This window comes from Thunnus albacares, chromosome 13, assembly GCF_914725855.1.
Source record: "Thunnus albacares chromosome 13, fThuAlb1.1, whole genome shotgun sequence".
Taxonomy (NCBI): domain Eukaryota; kingdom Metazoa; phylum Chordata; class Actinopteri; order Scombriformes; family Scombridae; genus Thunnus; species Thunnus albacares.
The window spans coordinates 14,713,300-14,729,409 of NC_058118.1; the positions used below are offsets into that span (position 1 = coordinate 14,713,300).

The 16,110-nt window shown below is 38.3% G+C and overlaps 1 protein-coding gene across 7 annotated transcripts in view; it reads right to left on the bottom strand.

Moving 5' to 3' along the window:
- The window catches only part of grik1a (glutamate receptor, ionotropic, kainate 1a), a 36,571-nt gene that overhangs the window by 12,101 nt on the left and 8,360 nt on the right, over positions 1-16,110 (bottom strand). For 3 of the 7 annotated variants that reach the window (XM_044371669.1, XM_044371670.1, XM_044371672.1), the window contains exons 2-10: positions 11,149-11,316; positions 10,288-10,545; positions 9,078-9,259; positions 7,242-7,295; positions 6,763-6,933; positions 6,184-6,327; positions 4,472-4,579; positions 632-745; positions 1-204 (exon numbers count right to left, since the gene is read on the bottom strand). In XM_044371669.1, the coding sequence (XP_044227604.1) occupies positions 1-204; positions 632-745; positions 4,472-4,579; positions 6,184-6,327; positions 6,763-6,933; positions 7,242-7,295; positions 9,078-9,259; positions 10,288-10,545; positions 11,149-11,316 (1,403 nt within the window). Of the gene's footprint in view, positions 205-631; positions 746-1,641; positions 1,702-4,162; positions 4,208-4,471; positions 4,580-6,183; positions 6,328-6,762; positions 6,934-7,241; positions 7,296-9,077; positions 9,335-10,287; positions 10,546-11,148; positions 11,317-16,110 lie in introns of those variants that run through there. The other 4 variants (XM_044371667.1, XM_044371668.1, XM_044371673.1 and 1 more) reach the window with 3 other exon arrangements.

Consider the following 16,110-nt stretch of genomic DNA (forward strand, 5'->3'; position numbering starts at 1 on the left):
ATGGTCAATAAGCTCTCGGACCATCCCGTTCCACTCTCCCTTGTCATTCTGGGCTCCATATTTCCCATCAGCCACCAGTCTGACCTCATACGTAAAACCCAAGATGTTGGAGAGCTCTTTCAAGAGGTCCAGGCAGTAGCCCTCAAAGCGATCATTCCCAACCAGCTCCTTGTCTGACTTTTTATGCATCACATATGGATTTTCCTGTACAGAAAAAGAAAACACTGTGTTTTACTGTTTTCAAAGCATATTTGTTATTCTGACTCAATTCGTTCTATGCTATGCTATCTAAGTACTAAAGGCAGCTGGATGACCCTTGGGTGAGTGGCAAGATGTCTAAACAGCGGATCCAACTGTGTTTGGATTAGTAAGTCTACTGTGGATATTGTATCACTTTAATGACTGATAATATACTTTATCTACACATTTGTGAAAATACAAATTCAAACTATCCAACCTACCCAGTTAAGCAACCATATTCCTCTCCTATAAAACACTTTTTCCTCACCATTTCCCCCACCCTTGTCATTGTATTTTCCTCTGTTGTACCTCCATCTGCACTCTGCACATCCCATATGTACCCCCCTCCTTTTTCCCCCCATACTGTCCTCTGTTTAACCTTCCTCCTCACCAGTATCGTGGTGACAATAAGAGTCCTGTTAGCGAGAGAGTCTGTCACATTGTTATTCTTGTCTCGGTTGGACTCCATCAGGTTCATCCCCCTGTACGAGTTCCACACAGCAATCTGGAAAGGCAAACAGGGCTTTAAATTTATTGAACCACCATTTCTGCTTTGATCAGAACCACAGGAAGACACATTTGACGCCGGCTATTGCAGTCACCACGGAAGGCAATGTCTCAGTGTGTAGATGTGTATTTACACATTAATTGTTACAGCTTTGAATAAGGCTGTATTTGTATTAATGATCACTAACATCAGTGGTTGTTAAAGGAAAAGCTGATTGAATATTCTTATTATCTCTGAAACTAAAATATACAGAGCTTGATTTAGTATGTAAGTCTTAACAGGAAACTACGTACTGCTCCAATACACTGCATATTAATCATATTTTCTGATTCGTCAAACAGAAAAATGAAAAAGAAGTGTAAAGGTTAAGAGACTTGACACTCCTAACTGTTTGGCTCTTTTCCAACCTTCTGCTCTGTTCACTATTCTACCACAGTTGCCTTTGCACCACTTTGCTTTGATGATTCTGGGCGAGGCACCGAAAACTTAATTTTTTTGTGTGTGTACAGTCATTATGAAAATGAAGATGTAGTTTCTTCCAAACTGAGCTGCCGATCATGTGCATCAGGTAAAGGTTTACAGCTATTCTGATGCAAACCAATATCATTCCTGTTGTGTGTAACGGTTTATCTGGGAACAAATCACGCTTAGATTTTGAACATATTGTACAGCCTGAACAACAAAGCTGTTTTTATAACAAATGTGAAGATGATGGTTTTTTTTAATGCTGAATTAAGGCTCGGGTTTGGCACGAACATCTGCTAGCATCGTTATTTAATTTTGGTCGAACTTGAAATAAATCTGACAGCAGAAAGAAGTGAAACTTTGAAATGCCGTGTACTGAAAAAAATTAGATAAAAAATAATGGACACATGTTAATCACAATAACTCACTTGTGTGCATAATATCTCTTGAATATGATGGTGAGGAGTTGGAAATCACACCAGCAGGGGCTGTATGAATGAAGGGCAGGATCAGACAGGGTCAAAAGGGATAGAGGACAACATGGCCCTCCATACTGTTACAGTAACTGTGAATGAGAGTGTTCAGTTCATCGGACCAGGCGGTATAATCCAGACAGTTATCAGATTAGATCAGGCGTCTGGCAGCTGGATTTTGACCATTTCAAATCCCCTCACTGGTAAAGAGCTGAGCAAAGGTCAAGGGGTCTCACAACATTGATGCAATAAATTTAAGTGCATTAAATGACCAGGCTTCATTGTTAATAGAACTAAGGCGAGTGATAGAGACACGCTTACCTCCTCTAACAGTTCAGTCTGAGAACAAAAAGCAATGAATTTGGGTGTTTTCAGTCAGAAACAATGGCTCGTTCTCTCATTCACTGCATAAGAAGATGAGCAATAATGAATGCATGAGTACTTCTTATTAAACTGAACACTACAAGAGGTAGAGTCTTATTTTTCAGAATTTATTGTTTTAGAAAAGGACTATGTGGGATTACCTGTTGGAAAAGATAAAATGCTTTTCACTCCTCATTACGTTCTATCTTATTCTGTTCACCCAGTCAGACAGATAGAAAATGTGCTCATTCACACCTTGCTAAAAGCACTCTATATCTCCACTGCAGCACTTTCACAAGGGTCCACTCAGTATAGGAGTCCATAAATCTGTTTTATCTCTGGACACTGAAGATGAGGAGCACAATGGGGTTGGGATTTAATTAATTGTATTGTCCTCAATCTCAAAGATAAATGGACAGTATTTTTTGGGAGGTGTGGAGGGTATTTTGGTCTCAGAAGGCACAGTTTCACATGCTCATGCTGCATGTTGTCGAACATTTGTGAAAACATCCTCATCTATGAAATAAAACTGCACTGTCAGTCTGAAGGTGTTTCAGTAATAAAGCAATCTGAAATCAAAGCTAAAATACAGCATAGCACAGCATACAGTCATCAGCTTTTAAACCTCTAAGTCATGAATTTACCGTGTATAGCCTTGCAAATTTATCGTGCATACCAGAGCAGCTCCAAACAACAAAGTGTGCTATAAAAACTGACAGGAATTCACTCTCATATGCTGGAAGTAAAATGTTATCTACGAATCCTAAAGCTCATCGCCATCCGGAGCCAAATCAGACTGGAAAACCGTTACCACAGAGCGGAAAACATGCTAAGCCGGACCAAGAAAGATGAGAGGGAAGAAAATGTTATTTTCAGAGTCAACAACTTTAAGAGAAAATACTTTATTTCTCAGGAGACTTTCACTTTGTTTAGTGTCATCATCCTCTTCAGAGTGTATTTAACACTCCAGTGCCCAAGAACTAACGCGACTGCAACCGAGTGATAATTCATTTTTCATGACCATAAAGTCAAGCATTTTATGTGATGTGTCTGCCATATAGAGGTATTTCCTCGGAGGGGGGGGGGGGGGCTTTTGAGGGCTAAATTTACTGAATGGAATTAAAATTACAGTATAAATCACCACTTCTGCACCTTGGCAGCTGCTGCCTGCTTACACACCTGTCTGTCTGACAACTGAGACAGAGAGGAAGGATTTTGCCAACTTCTGAAAGTAAACTATGTGTTTGAGGGGAAGAAATTAATTAAACATTCATCAAATCATTGGTTTCAAGCTGATAAGCAGAGGTATAAAGTATATGTAACTGGAACTTACTTTACAGTATATTTTGTGATATTTTATATTTAGTGAGACTTAAATAAGAAGTGTGAAACTCAAAAATTAAATCATGAGAGCACAGCTAATGACAGTAAAGATTTGCTTTTAAAATGCAACTTAATTTGACAAAGAAAGGAATGACTGAATAAAACAAGTTTAATTTGATCTCTCACAATTGCATTGCAGTGAGCATTTAACATGTGCATTGCCCCATGTGTCAATCATAGGCCAAAAAGGGAAATGCATGTGACTCTCCACTTGGAGTGAGTCTTGATTCTTGACTTAAGCTGTCGTCTCCTCTGTTAACTGGATCCCTCTTGGCTGCAATTTAATACTGGGAGTCTGTATGACATGAAAGTATGAAGACAGTGAAGCATATCATAAGTAGTGGACTGACAAGTCTCTGCAAAAGTGATCGATCTACACGATAAATTCATTTCTTTCTTATTGCTCACTGCCACCAGCCGTAGAAACTAAACAACTATGACATTACAGGGGGTGACATTGCAGGACTTCTTACTTCTAATGCAGGTATTGTTATGTCTACGCCTTCTACCGCTGCTGCTAAATTTTGCCAAGTGTCAGAGCAATGCCTGGACCCAAACACGGAGAAAACTGAAATGTCAAAAACATGGCATTGCTATACACAAAATCAGTGAAGAGAAACAAGGTTGACAAGGCAGGGAGCAGGGAGGTGCGTGGCATATAGAGTGAGAAAAAGCGGGGAGAGGGGGGCAAACAACAAAGGCTTTGACCAAAAGGGGCACTGGCACAAACCTTGATCCACCTTTTTGTGAGGCGACTTCCGCCCTCCGTAATACCCTTTTTGAAAATGTGAAGGGTGCAACATGAAGCGCAGACAGTGTAGGGGAAAAAAAATAAATTGCAAGATTATTAATATTCACAACTGAACAAATCTATACAAAATAATAAATGTGTGGATGGATTATGGGAAACAACATCACAACAGTACCTCTCTGTTTTTCAAACATACACACACATACACATGCCTTAATGGAATGAATCAGCCAGTGTGGAAGCAGCATGAGAGTGGTGTAATTGGCTGTTCCAGGCCTCTGTCCTCACCCTAGCAGTGCCATCCTCTTTGAGGCTGATGATGTCCAAATCAAAGTCTCTCCTCAGGCCATCTGTCTTATTAAGAACAATGTGCCCTGTCAGTCCATCCCACTGTGCCTATGGAGAAGAAATGCAGAGGGAGAGAGAAGACGGAGATCGTCTCAAATGCCTTCTGATTTCCTCGTATACACAGAGCCTTACTGAAGCTCTGGAAAAGACTCCCAGGAGAGAAAGTGAAGGGGATCAAGGCAGCGAGAAGTCAGTGCTGACAGACAGGTGGAGGACTCACCGGATCACGTCAGGTAAACTCAGAAGAGTCTACAGGTTGTTTTGTGGTACATGCTAAATATGCATGAATGTTTATTTTCACTATAGTGATGACAACTACATTTATATGCATACTCATACTCTATTTACAGTAGGGATATAAATAGTAAATCTGAGTTGGTAAATGCCAAAAGCAGTGGCATTTTTTGACAAGACAGTTAATTTCTAAATCTGCACATTACATATACACCGCACCTGTCATTTACATCTTTACATTCAGTCTATTTTATGAGCTGTAGTGTTTTTACATTTTTTCTTCTGTTGTTTCAGCTACATATACATATCAACATTTTGATGATTTCTTACATACACATACTTTCTGTGATTCAGTTTTTTCCGGTCTTAGAAGAGTTATTTTTCTTATACTGAGAGTGAGAGGGAGGTATACCTGGGCATATCTAAAATAAGAGTAGAGCCATGTTGCACAACTGTAAGCCAGATTGCCCATTTGGAGCAAGAAAGTCTTGAACCCGAACAAGTGGAATTTGTAAAAATTCTAAAACTGAAGCAATAAGCAATATCAAGTGTTATTTATGACAGAAAGTTCATAAACCTCCCTGTATCCTGTACTCAGTGAACAGACTTTTCTTGCAGTAAAGTGTCCATACATTTAAAATGGAATTAATTCAGTTTTGTCCACAAAAACACTTTGAGTATTGTGTACTAGCCAGAGGGGAGAGAGAGCCCTCAGGTTACAGTGCCCTGGAATTAATTTCAGCTATTGAAATGAAAGCTGTGTCCCTGTATTCCGCTCTGGTGTTTTAATTGAGTGCTATGTGAGACATATTACTGGTTCTTGCAATCAAATCAAGTGATATCAAGTGATGAATAGCACAGGAGGAAAGATGCTTCAAAGGATGGGCAGTGGCAAACAAAATGAAAAGCTGAACAGGAGAGAGACACAGAAAGAGAGAGAGAGAGATGGGGGGAAATATGAATGAGAGGATTGAATGATAATGTGTCCTCTCCATGGTAGGCAACGGTCCTCTGCTGGATTTAAGACTTAAGAGATCAAAACACTCATGCATCAAAGGCCTCATTTCTGTCTGTAGGCATCCAGTCTGACAGTCAAGCCAGGCCACATGCTTTCAACTTATAAGTACATAAATACTGTATATTTTCATGTTGTGTACTTTCAGAAGCAAAGCATGGCCTGTCATGGCCATATCACATGACATTATGTGACATCCACTGTCGCTCAATTGCATGTTTGCAACAGAGGCCGAACATGGTAAATTTGCAAGATCTTGTGCGAATGAACCCTTTTCAAAACACGCTGAAACACATCATCAAAAATGCATGGTGGTCAAGCTAAAAGGGTTTTCTTAAGTCACCCTGCTGACGAATAGCTTTTTTTTGGTTCTCTGTAATTCCAGCCCTTATTTGACACTGACCTCTTTGAAGAGGTTCATGAAGCGCGGTCCGAAGCGCCAGGGTTTGTGGCGGTGACACTGCAGGGAGCTGACGGTCATCTGAGTGGCCCGCTGGGACGCAACAGCGACCATGAACACTGCATCATACATCAAGGCTGCATCTGTCTGCAGAGGAGGCAGTGAGGGAAAGATTTTTTTTTTTCTCACACTACACTCAAAGGCCCTGTGCAGTATACACAACTAAACATCCGTTGTAAACAGCGGAATTACAGTAATAACCCTCTAGTAAGAGTCTTGAAGATGAAAATGTGATAAGATTAAACTATGATGGTTACTCCAGGAAAATTGTGCCATTAGTGAAGTAAACAGGATAAAACATAGATATAATGATGGAACATGTATAACTCAGGATTATTGTATTAACATTTTTGTCATGCTGAAGTATAGTTGCTACAAAGACTTACAGGTTAGCAGATGTTTGCAATTTACAGTTGTATGCAAGCATGTATACAGCATACAAATGTGCATCACGGGCTTTCAACAGAGCAGGTGTTTGTAGTGTTTGTGCTCTGTAATGTAAAATAACAGTACGGGGCTTACAGTCATGACTCCATCCATCAGGCCACTCTCCTGTTTGGGACCCTGCAGTCTTTCCATTGCCCACTTGTCCATAGTGGAGGCCACCCATGGGTCATCTATGTTCAGTAGTCTGAAGCCTGTCATGTTGACCCCACTGTAGCGGTACGGCTCCAAATCCAAGGCAAACAAATCCTGCAAAGGGGAGAGAGGAGGTGGAGATGAGGAGCAGGAGGTAAAGGTGGGTGTGTTTGTGTTTATATGTGTGTGTGTGTGTGTGATGGAGGGAGAAAGAGTGGGATAGAGATTTAAGTTCTAGTTTAGGGTGTCGCTTTGTCAGCCTTTGATTGTACTGATAAATCACAGCAACATTTTTTAACGTCCCCAGTGAATTTACACTGGCCAGATAAGCACAAGAAGATGTGCCTAGTTTGTTCTTTGTCTGGTATCTCCCATAAAATAACTTTGCTATTTGTTGTACATTTTTCCATCTTGGAACTCACCAAAGTTGTGAAGAAGAAATGGTAGTACTCAGTCATCATTCCCATTGATGAGAGCTGTAAAATGAAAAAAAGAAATGATGTGATAAAAGAAAATGCCAGACCATATTGTTAATTTTAAATATGATGGGTTCTCCAGTGATACAGCTACAGTGTCACTTCTCTGGTCATTTCTCTTTTCAAGCTGCATCAAATGTGTTATATATTGGATTTTTTGTTAATATAATTTAAAAACATTTAAAAATTCGATACAAACAGGGCTGCCAACTCGCAGTGCGAAAAGAGGACACTGACAGGTCACGGACAGACAAGACAGAGCAGCACACCGCAACAGCGGCGAGTTATTCAGACCATCAGGGGGAAAGTGAGAAATATATACAAATCTGTTATATTGTAATTTAGTCTCATGCATGCTGCTCAGAGTAATCTCAGTCAGTGGCTCCTCTGGCAGCAGAACAGTGTCTCTCCCTCTCCTCTCACACCGTGCACAAGCAGGCTGGAGTGAGAGTGAGTTACTATGGTTACAGGGATGCCCTGTGTCTCTGTCGTGCTGAAACTTTCTCACAATTCTAAATTATATAGCCTACTGTTTTTGATGCGTTCTTGGTTTCCATAGCACCCTCAATCTAACTAATCTAGACTAGTGTAGGTGGCTGTGTCTTGATTTAATCCAAGAGTTTAGGTGGTGTATAAATGCAGGAAATTTGCTTTAAATTGCAAATTTTTTTTCTGGGGGAGGACACCCAGACAACCCCTGCCAAGTATGTATCTTTCCAAGTTTGCGCCTCCATTTTAAAACATATCCAGGCACCCATGGATGGTTCAATATTCAGCAGGTAAGCACCTTCATCACTGAACAACTTTTTATCTTTATGGGGCGTGCATAGACCTATTTTCAAAATGAGAGTGTTGAGGTTACGGGTATCAAAGTAACCAATGTGACTGTTCCAGATTTATCCCTGTTGTCTTTGTTCTTGTTCATATTGTATATTGTATTCATTTTTCTACCATTATTTTCTCTGTTTCTGGGTCTGTATTGAGATGATCATTTATTCAGATATTACTTTTATTTGGATAATCCTGAGAGAATAAAGTGGGGAGTGTCAGATGATGGGAGCGACTTGGTGAGGAGCACAGATCTTTGTAGTGTAGTGTAATATCTGGAGTGTATGTCAAAAATGCTACCCATTAAAATCAAATTAGCAAAAAAAAGTCTTATGAAAAATGTGTTGGTTCATAAGGCCAGAGAGAGGTCTTTATGAACCCCCACCTCCACCCACCCAAATCTCATTCCAAGCTGAAGTCAAAAGTTGGCAGCCCTGATATGAATAATAAAATGAACAAAGGATTGAAATGTGGTGTGAAGTACGAGGACTACAGAAATTGATGCTTTTGTGATGATGCAAGCTGTTTGTTCCATCAGGCAGGTGGAATTGGTGCACACAGGGATAGTCACAAATACATTTGTCAGAATGTTTCATAAATCACAAGTTACCATACTTTACCATCTAAGTTAAATAACCTTTGCCCAAACAGTAACAAATCCATGTGGTGGGAAATAAGTTGTTGACCATTTGATACAACATTTGATTCTGATAATGATAAGAGATATTTCACCCAGGAATTAGGAGGCTTTTCTGTATTATATCCTTTAATTACCATCACTTGAATCACAATAAAAGCCTTCATAAACAAGGCAAATAGATTTCATATGATTTCTTCAACATAATAATCATCATCAAATGTGTTGTCCTCAAAGGACACATAAATGTGTTATAAAATCTGTGGAACAGAGGAACAGACTAATTAAAAGAAACTGATATCAAACCCTGTACACACCTGCTTAAGGAGCTCGGCAGCCATGCGATAGGAGCAGTCAAAGATTATAAAAAACTCCTTGTCTTTCTTCAGTTCCTTAAGCAGCGGCCGGGCATCTTGGTTACCTGGGGTCAGCTGGCGGATCTTGATCTTCAAGTTTAACTTTGCCGGAGCCTTGATCAACTCCTGCATCCTCATCAGACCTAAAAAATGGACAATTAGACCTTTCAGTTATCCCCTCTTGGACATGTCTTTTTCCCTCTCCACCTGCAGGAAGGTCAAAGGTCAGGGTTTGATACAGAACATCACTCCTCAGGTTCAGTGTTTGGCTCAAGGACACTTCAGCAGGACATGTACTTGCTGTAATGGGGACTTATCGTCTGATTGAGGGATGTGATCCTTGTTCACTGCACCAACCTGCTGCCCAACTTCTTTTCCTTCGTTTCCTCTAAACGCATCAAAGACAAACAAACACACACCTGTATAGCCTCCACACACTCCCCTCGTTCCTATATCCTGTGCTTCTATGTGCACAACAGTGTGTAATTGAGAAAGTGTTTGCGTGACATTTCAGGAAAATACATTTCTGATCGAACATAAAAGGTAAAAAAAAAAAAAAAAATCTATAAACTATGACATTTCAACAACGACATTTCATATTCTCTGGGTCGCAGGCAGGGATTCTATCTGGGACATGGCTGGATTTGAGGCTGTCGGTGTTGTGGTGTGCAGTCAGAGGGCAAGAATACAGCGAGCTGTTTGATATGAAGCACTCGTGCCCCGTCACAGATTGGGTTCACTGGTTACTATGAAAAAGGTGGCTGGGGTAGACAGCGGAATTACATTTTGTGAGTAATTATAACCATGACATATGAATATATTGTAAGGTTGAGAAAACATGAGCCAGGACTTTCGACCTGTTCTCCCTCTCAGTTCTTTAATTTAAATGTCTTGAAATGTTATCGCTGATGTTGAGTAATGTAGTGGGAAGTAAAATCATACACAAAATGCAATCTGCAGTTATTTATTACCAAAGATATTTAGGAAATTAGTGATTTATGTTTGTTTAAACCTTAAATTTCATATCAAGGTGTAGAGATGGGTAATGCATTGATATAATAGTTATATCATAATATAAGATACTGTATATTCTATTATTATGGTATTATTATATCAAGATAAGTGTGTTACAGTGTATTACAGAGTAAATACTGATTATATATTGCCCCACCTGTGCTGTCCTCATAGACCACTGTGAGCTTTCTCCATTTGAAGAAGGTGACAACGTCCAGGATGGCCCGGGCGATGGCAGTGTACTCGGGAAACAGGTTGATGAAGAAAGTGTCTTTGTTGTCCACTGACGGGTGTTTCCAGCGAGTCTGTATGTGAGGGACTTCCAAAGCATTGCAAATGGACTGAACAGCACTGACTGAGGAGCTGTGAGAAGGGCCAAACACAGCAACCACCCCGAGAGCTAACTGGTCACATACTGAAAGTAAAAAATGACACAAAGTCAGCAGGTTTTTGATTTCAGGTGTAGGTGACTTTTACATAGGTAGATTGGAGATTGTTTCTAGACCCAATTTCCCATTGCACACTAGGTTCACTTCCTATGGAAACAAGTTTAACTATTTTCTGAATATATTTTTTTATTAAAAGGATAGTTTTTAAAGGAGAATTGAACTATTTTCCTTATTACCCAAAGTGAGACATATTTCCTTATTTTATGATCAATGTACTACTGTAAGGTAATAGTGACAATTATCAAGCTTCACTCAATTTATCAATGTTGACATTATCAGCAGCTCAATAGTGGGCAAAATACACCTTTTCCAATGTTAGTGTTTAATTCTTTATCTTTAACATGATTTTATTCTTTGCTGATGGAATTATGACGGAAATTTTGTAAAATAAACCTTAAACCTACAGCCTCTACAAGTTCTCATTTTCTTATGATTCTGGACTTGCTAACTATTTCACAATATTTGATTCCACAGAGCACTCTTAATCCACAACAGACACATGAGTGATTTATATGGTTATGTTGTCATCATCTACAGTAATAACAGGTAATCTTGTAATGACTTCCTACCTCTCCTGGAAGCCTCAAAGCCATCAAAGAGGTTGATCCTCTGAATATCGTAGGTGAGAGTAGTGTTGGGCATCAGAGTCTTGTTGCGGTTTATGTTATTTACAGCAAACTTAAAAGCCAGCTCGTCCATACTCACTAGCTCACTTTCCCGTGTCTCAAATATACCACCTGCACATGGAGAAGGAGAAGGGAGACAAAAAAAAAGGTTGAAATCAGAACAGAACTTTAGTAATAACTGTCATTATCAATGTGCACAAACATTGTAACAGCAGCAGCCTTGGTGATAGCAGATCTTGATTTGATGAATTCTCTGCTCCTGTGTGGGTTGAGAAATTCTGCCACATTTGGTTAAAATAAAGCCTTTAAAACCCACAAACACAAACTTAACGAAGCGGTGCAGTCAGCCTGAAAACAAGGCTTTCACAGGTTACTAATGGCATGCAATTTACTGAGTGCTTCCAAAGCATCCTGCAGTAGCATGCATGAATTTGTTTAGTATACAGATGGCTGTATATTAAATTGAACAGTGTACTATGTACCAAACCCTCTCATTTAGAGCTCTAATTACTGAGGTTTGCTAAACCAGATATGGAGAGACAGATAAATGAGTGGGACATAAAATCATAATGTTTCAGCAGATGAATGTAAATATATAAACCATTGTTAATGAAAACAGAGTGCAATGATGTGTATTAATAAGAGGATGGACACCAGAAATAAAGAGCATTGCGAAAATCTTGTCTGCAACTGAATGAAGACTGTTTAAAATGTTTATGTTCTCTACACCAAACAGCATATTCTGATGAGTTTGCTTTTATTTCATCAAGTACAGGAAATTACCAGCAGAACAACAAACTTCATGGCCTCAGTGAACCGTTGAAGTGACCTGAATTCATGCTGTGGATGTTATTTCTTTAATATTATAGGTACCATTTTCTAATATGTGTTATATATTGGACCAAATTCTTTATAAAGGGTTGTATTGTGGCTAATGACTTATGATTTATAGTTCAGTTATAAGCCATTAATAATAATAAAAAAATATATAGCTTGCTAGGTTGTAAATCCCATTGGCAGGTATATATCCTTCCTATCCTATTTAATGCAGTTACAAATGTTGGTAATCATTAATAAATGCTGACGGATTTCTCACTTTTTCTAAGCCATTATGTCTGCAGTTATCAATAAAAGATTTTAATAATCAAGACTGTAGTTTTGTAATAAGATAATAATAAAAGGATTTTGGTTCAGATTGTCTGCAACCCTTTTCAAGAAGACCAGAAATCAAACAGTCAAGTCATGTTTTATTTATATAATATCAGAAATCACAAATTTTCCTGAGGGGGCTTTTATAATTCAGATTCTCATACAGCATCTGATATGTAAAAACGAAAGTAAAAACAGCAAATGATTATTTAAAATCAAACCAAACTGTAAACATAATATAAACAGAGATAAGTCTTAAGTGTCCAAAAATAATTCTCAGCACATGTCCCATTTAATGCTGAGGAGATGTTTTAAAAAGGTGTAAACAGTAACAGAACTGAAGTCTAATTTGAATAATGTTTTATACAAACACAGAGCAAAGAACTCATTCCCAAAAGTAACAAATTCTTTACATGAAAGTTTGTTTTATGTATTTTATTTATAGTTAACTTTATTTAAATTTATTCTAAGATTAAAATTAATTTCCCTCCAGTTTAAAAATGTTTTTATTTTTGAAGTAAATAATATTTTAGTCCAAAAAATAGAAGGTGACAATATTTTAATACTTTTTGGTTATTTTCTTTCTTTTACCATTATTTTTTTTTAACAATAAAGCTACTGTATTTGAATTACAAAATAAAATTCTCCTGAATTTCTTCATTTTTGAATCCAAAGGTTCTAAGGAACAAAGACCTGAGCATTAATTCTTAATGTTCTTATTAATGGCTGATAATTAATCTCTAAGATCTCTAAAGCATTAGAACATGATTTATTAAAGTTACTACACGGAACTTTCATTTTCTTTTGATTTTAGCGGCCCCTGTGGACAACAGCAGTAGTGTGTTCCTGGAATGAAGACTGCATTTCCCATGAGCACCACTGCCTCGTATTGTAAAGATCTTGGCTAGCGCATGCATTTGTTTTGGAAGTGAGTGAAAGAAAGACGCTAATACTACTTTTCTTTTTTAAACACAGCTATTTGCAGGATGCATAGCAATGAGGTAATGTATCTGTTTGTGACTATGTAAGATTAAAAATTTAATATAACGATGATGAAGCAAATTAAACTTTGTTTTAGTAAGTATCGTCCATACACCTAGGTTACATGTAAGGTTGCATTCACACAAAATCCGGCAATGCGGCACCTTCCCACAGGGTTGTGTGTGGAGGTGTGGGCGTGTTTATTTGTGCTTTAGAATGTAACCACTGTGAAACAATCAGAAAATAATGTTTTATTTCTCTGATTAATGGCTTTGTTCTCGCTACCGCTACTCCCTCTCTTCATCCACTCGCTCAACCACTGCTCCTCATTTTTAAAATGAGTTGGGAAGCCAACAACAAGTCTAACTTTACTTTTAACGTTATCAAACAAAGAGAAATGTCTCCCCCCCGCCCCTTCCTAGTGACATCTTTGTACTCCCTCATGCTACAATGCTACATAATGTAGTAATATAAACATAGGCTCTTCCGGTCTGTATGCCGTAAATCATTTTGTCTCATTTCATGGGAAATTCGAACTGGTGGCAAGCATTTAGAATAACTATATAGAAATAGCCAATCTTCTCTGATGATCTCATTTTCTCATGTAGGTCATATAGAGGCACCTTGTAGTAGCTTTCACCATATTAGAAAGTACTACCATATGATATAACAAGTACAACATATTACAGTATGAAAAACTGAAGTCTTTATCCCATTCACTGACAGCAGATGTGAATAGGATAAACAAGTGGCCTACAGTGAGCTGGTCTACAACATGCATATGTATTTGTTGTACAAAGCAGCTCAACAGACTGCACAATCTAAAATTACACCAAATGCTCTCTGCAGCCTGAGTTAATAAGGATCATTTCAGATAGCTCTTTTTATGCAAACCAAATCTCCCAATCATAAACAAAGCCATAATACATTATGTCCGCAATAAAAGATAACACTTGTAGTTTTAGTGCCTCTAATATTCTACGAGCAGAGAATTAATTTGGAATTCCAAGAGAAGCATGCAAATGAAGATGAATATTATGTGCTCCAAGATGAACAATCACTATTTTTACTCCGAGGCATAAAGTATATTCTAAACACCTTGTTTCTTGAAGTGGGGAGAAAGTCGTACAGATTAAAAGGTAGCTGCTCTTTCACTGAGCGTGCTCTCATTTTTACATTACGGGGACCCAAGGCCACACTCTGTACTAGCTGCATGGACCGGCTGTCAGCAGGTACAACGCTGTTCAGGCACTCTTCTGAAAGTGCCCTGAAACTGAACATCCTGTCATCTAGGTGTAGAAGATGTGAAGTGTGGACTCAAAGGCAAGATGAAATGGAAGTAGCATAATTGCTGCCGCAGTGTGAAAGAGCAGGAAATAAAAAGGCTTTAAGAGCTTCTCGTGGATGTTCAAAACAGGCTTTTGAAAGACAAGTCAAGTCACATCAGTCAAGACAGAGAAGCACACAAAAACTGATAATTGGTAATTGTCAGTCTTGTAAGTTACATTTTTAGGGCATGACATAGATTTGTTTTTTCTCTCTGATTCTGCAAATGTTTGCCCCTAGACTGAATCTAATTTTCAACCCTTTGATCAACATGTTTATTCATCATCATCATGTACTGTTTATTTCTAGTAAAAATGTTTCCTGTTTTTCTCCAGATGATAACAATAACTTTTGCAGCAACAACAGTAGAGCAGAAATCCTGGATGTTTGTTGTGATTGTTTTCTCAGAAGCACCACAGCAGTTGAGCACCGTTGCACTCATTTACTCTAGTTCAGGTTCTAGTCCAGATATATTGTTTACATTATACATGTTTTTTTGTTTTTTTTAAATCAACCTGCAGGACTTTTTCAGCACACCAGGAGTTATCAAACTGTACTGTAAGGAAGTATCAATAATGCACATGGGATCAGACATTTAATCCACTTGTATCATCAATCAAAAGGTTGTTATGACTCATAGTACACTGTATGTAGCTTCCAATATAGTGTATAGTATTATGTAATGGTTGTGCATGTACAGGGTGTACCAAGCACAGAATGAAGTCCAAGATAGGTTAAATGGGTGTGTATCATCATACATGCTTGGATAATTGTTGGAGTGAGTATTAGACTCCGGCACATGCAAACAATTACATTGTTCTCATTCAGCATGATCCAAAATAATACCTTAAGAATATGACTTTTTTTTTCTATAAAACTTCTGTTCTTTAGAAGCCAAAGATCTCAATTATTAAAGGAATAGTTTGACTTCATTCACTTTTTTCCCAGGTGTTAGATAAGAAGATTGATATCACTTGGACCGCAGTATCACTTCTCTCAATGAGAACTTCTCAACTTCTCATTAACTCTCAGCAAGAAAGCACATCTTGGACACAATGTAAATTATTCCCAAGCTGATTTTAATAGCTGGCTGTGTAAATTGGCAGTCATGATAAATGGATGATGATACATGTCACTCCCTCAGATTTCACAAAACGACCAACAGTATCTCTGTCGTTTATGAAGCTTAATATTCATGAGTTTTTGGTTGCTTTTCTACACATGCTTCAGTGTATTAATATGGAATATTAATTTCTTCACAAACACCTATGATTATTGTGCATTCACACAACGTGGACGCATAGATAATTTAGTGTACCCACGGGCTCTCACAAGATAATAATAATAATAATAATAATAACTGTATTTGTATAGCACCTTTCATACGAGAAATGCAGTTCAAAGTGCTGCAGTTGTCCTGGTCACATATCTGTAAATGCAGCCAGTCAG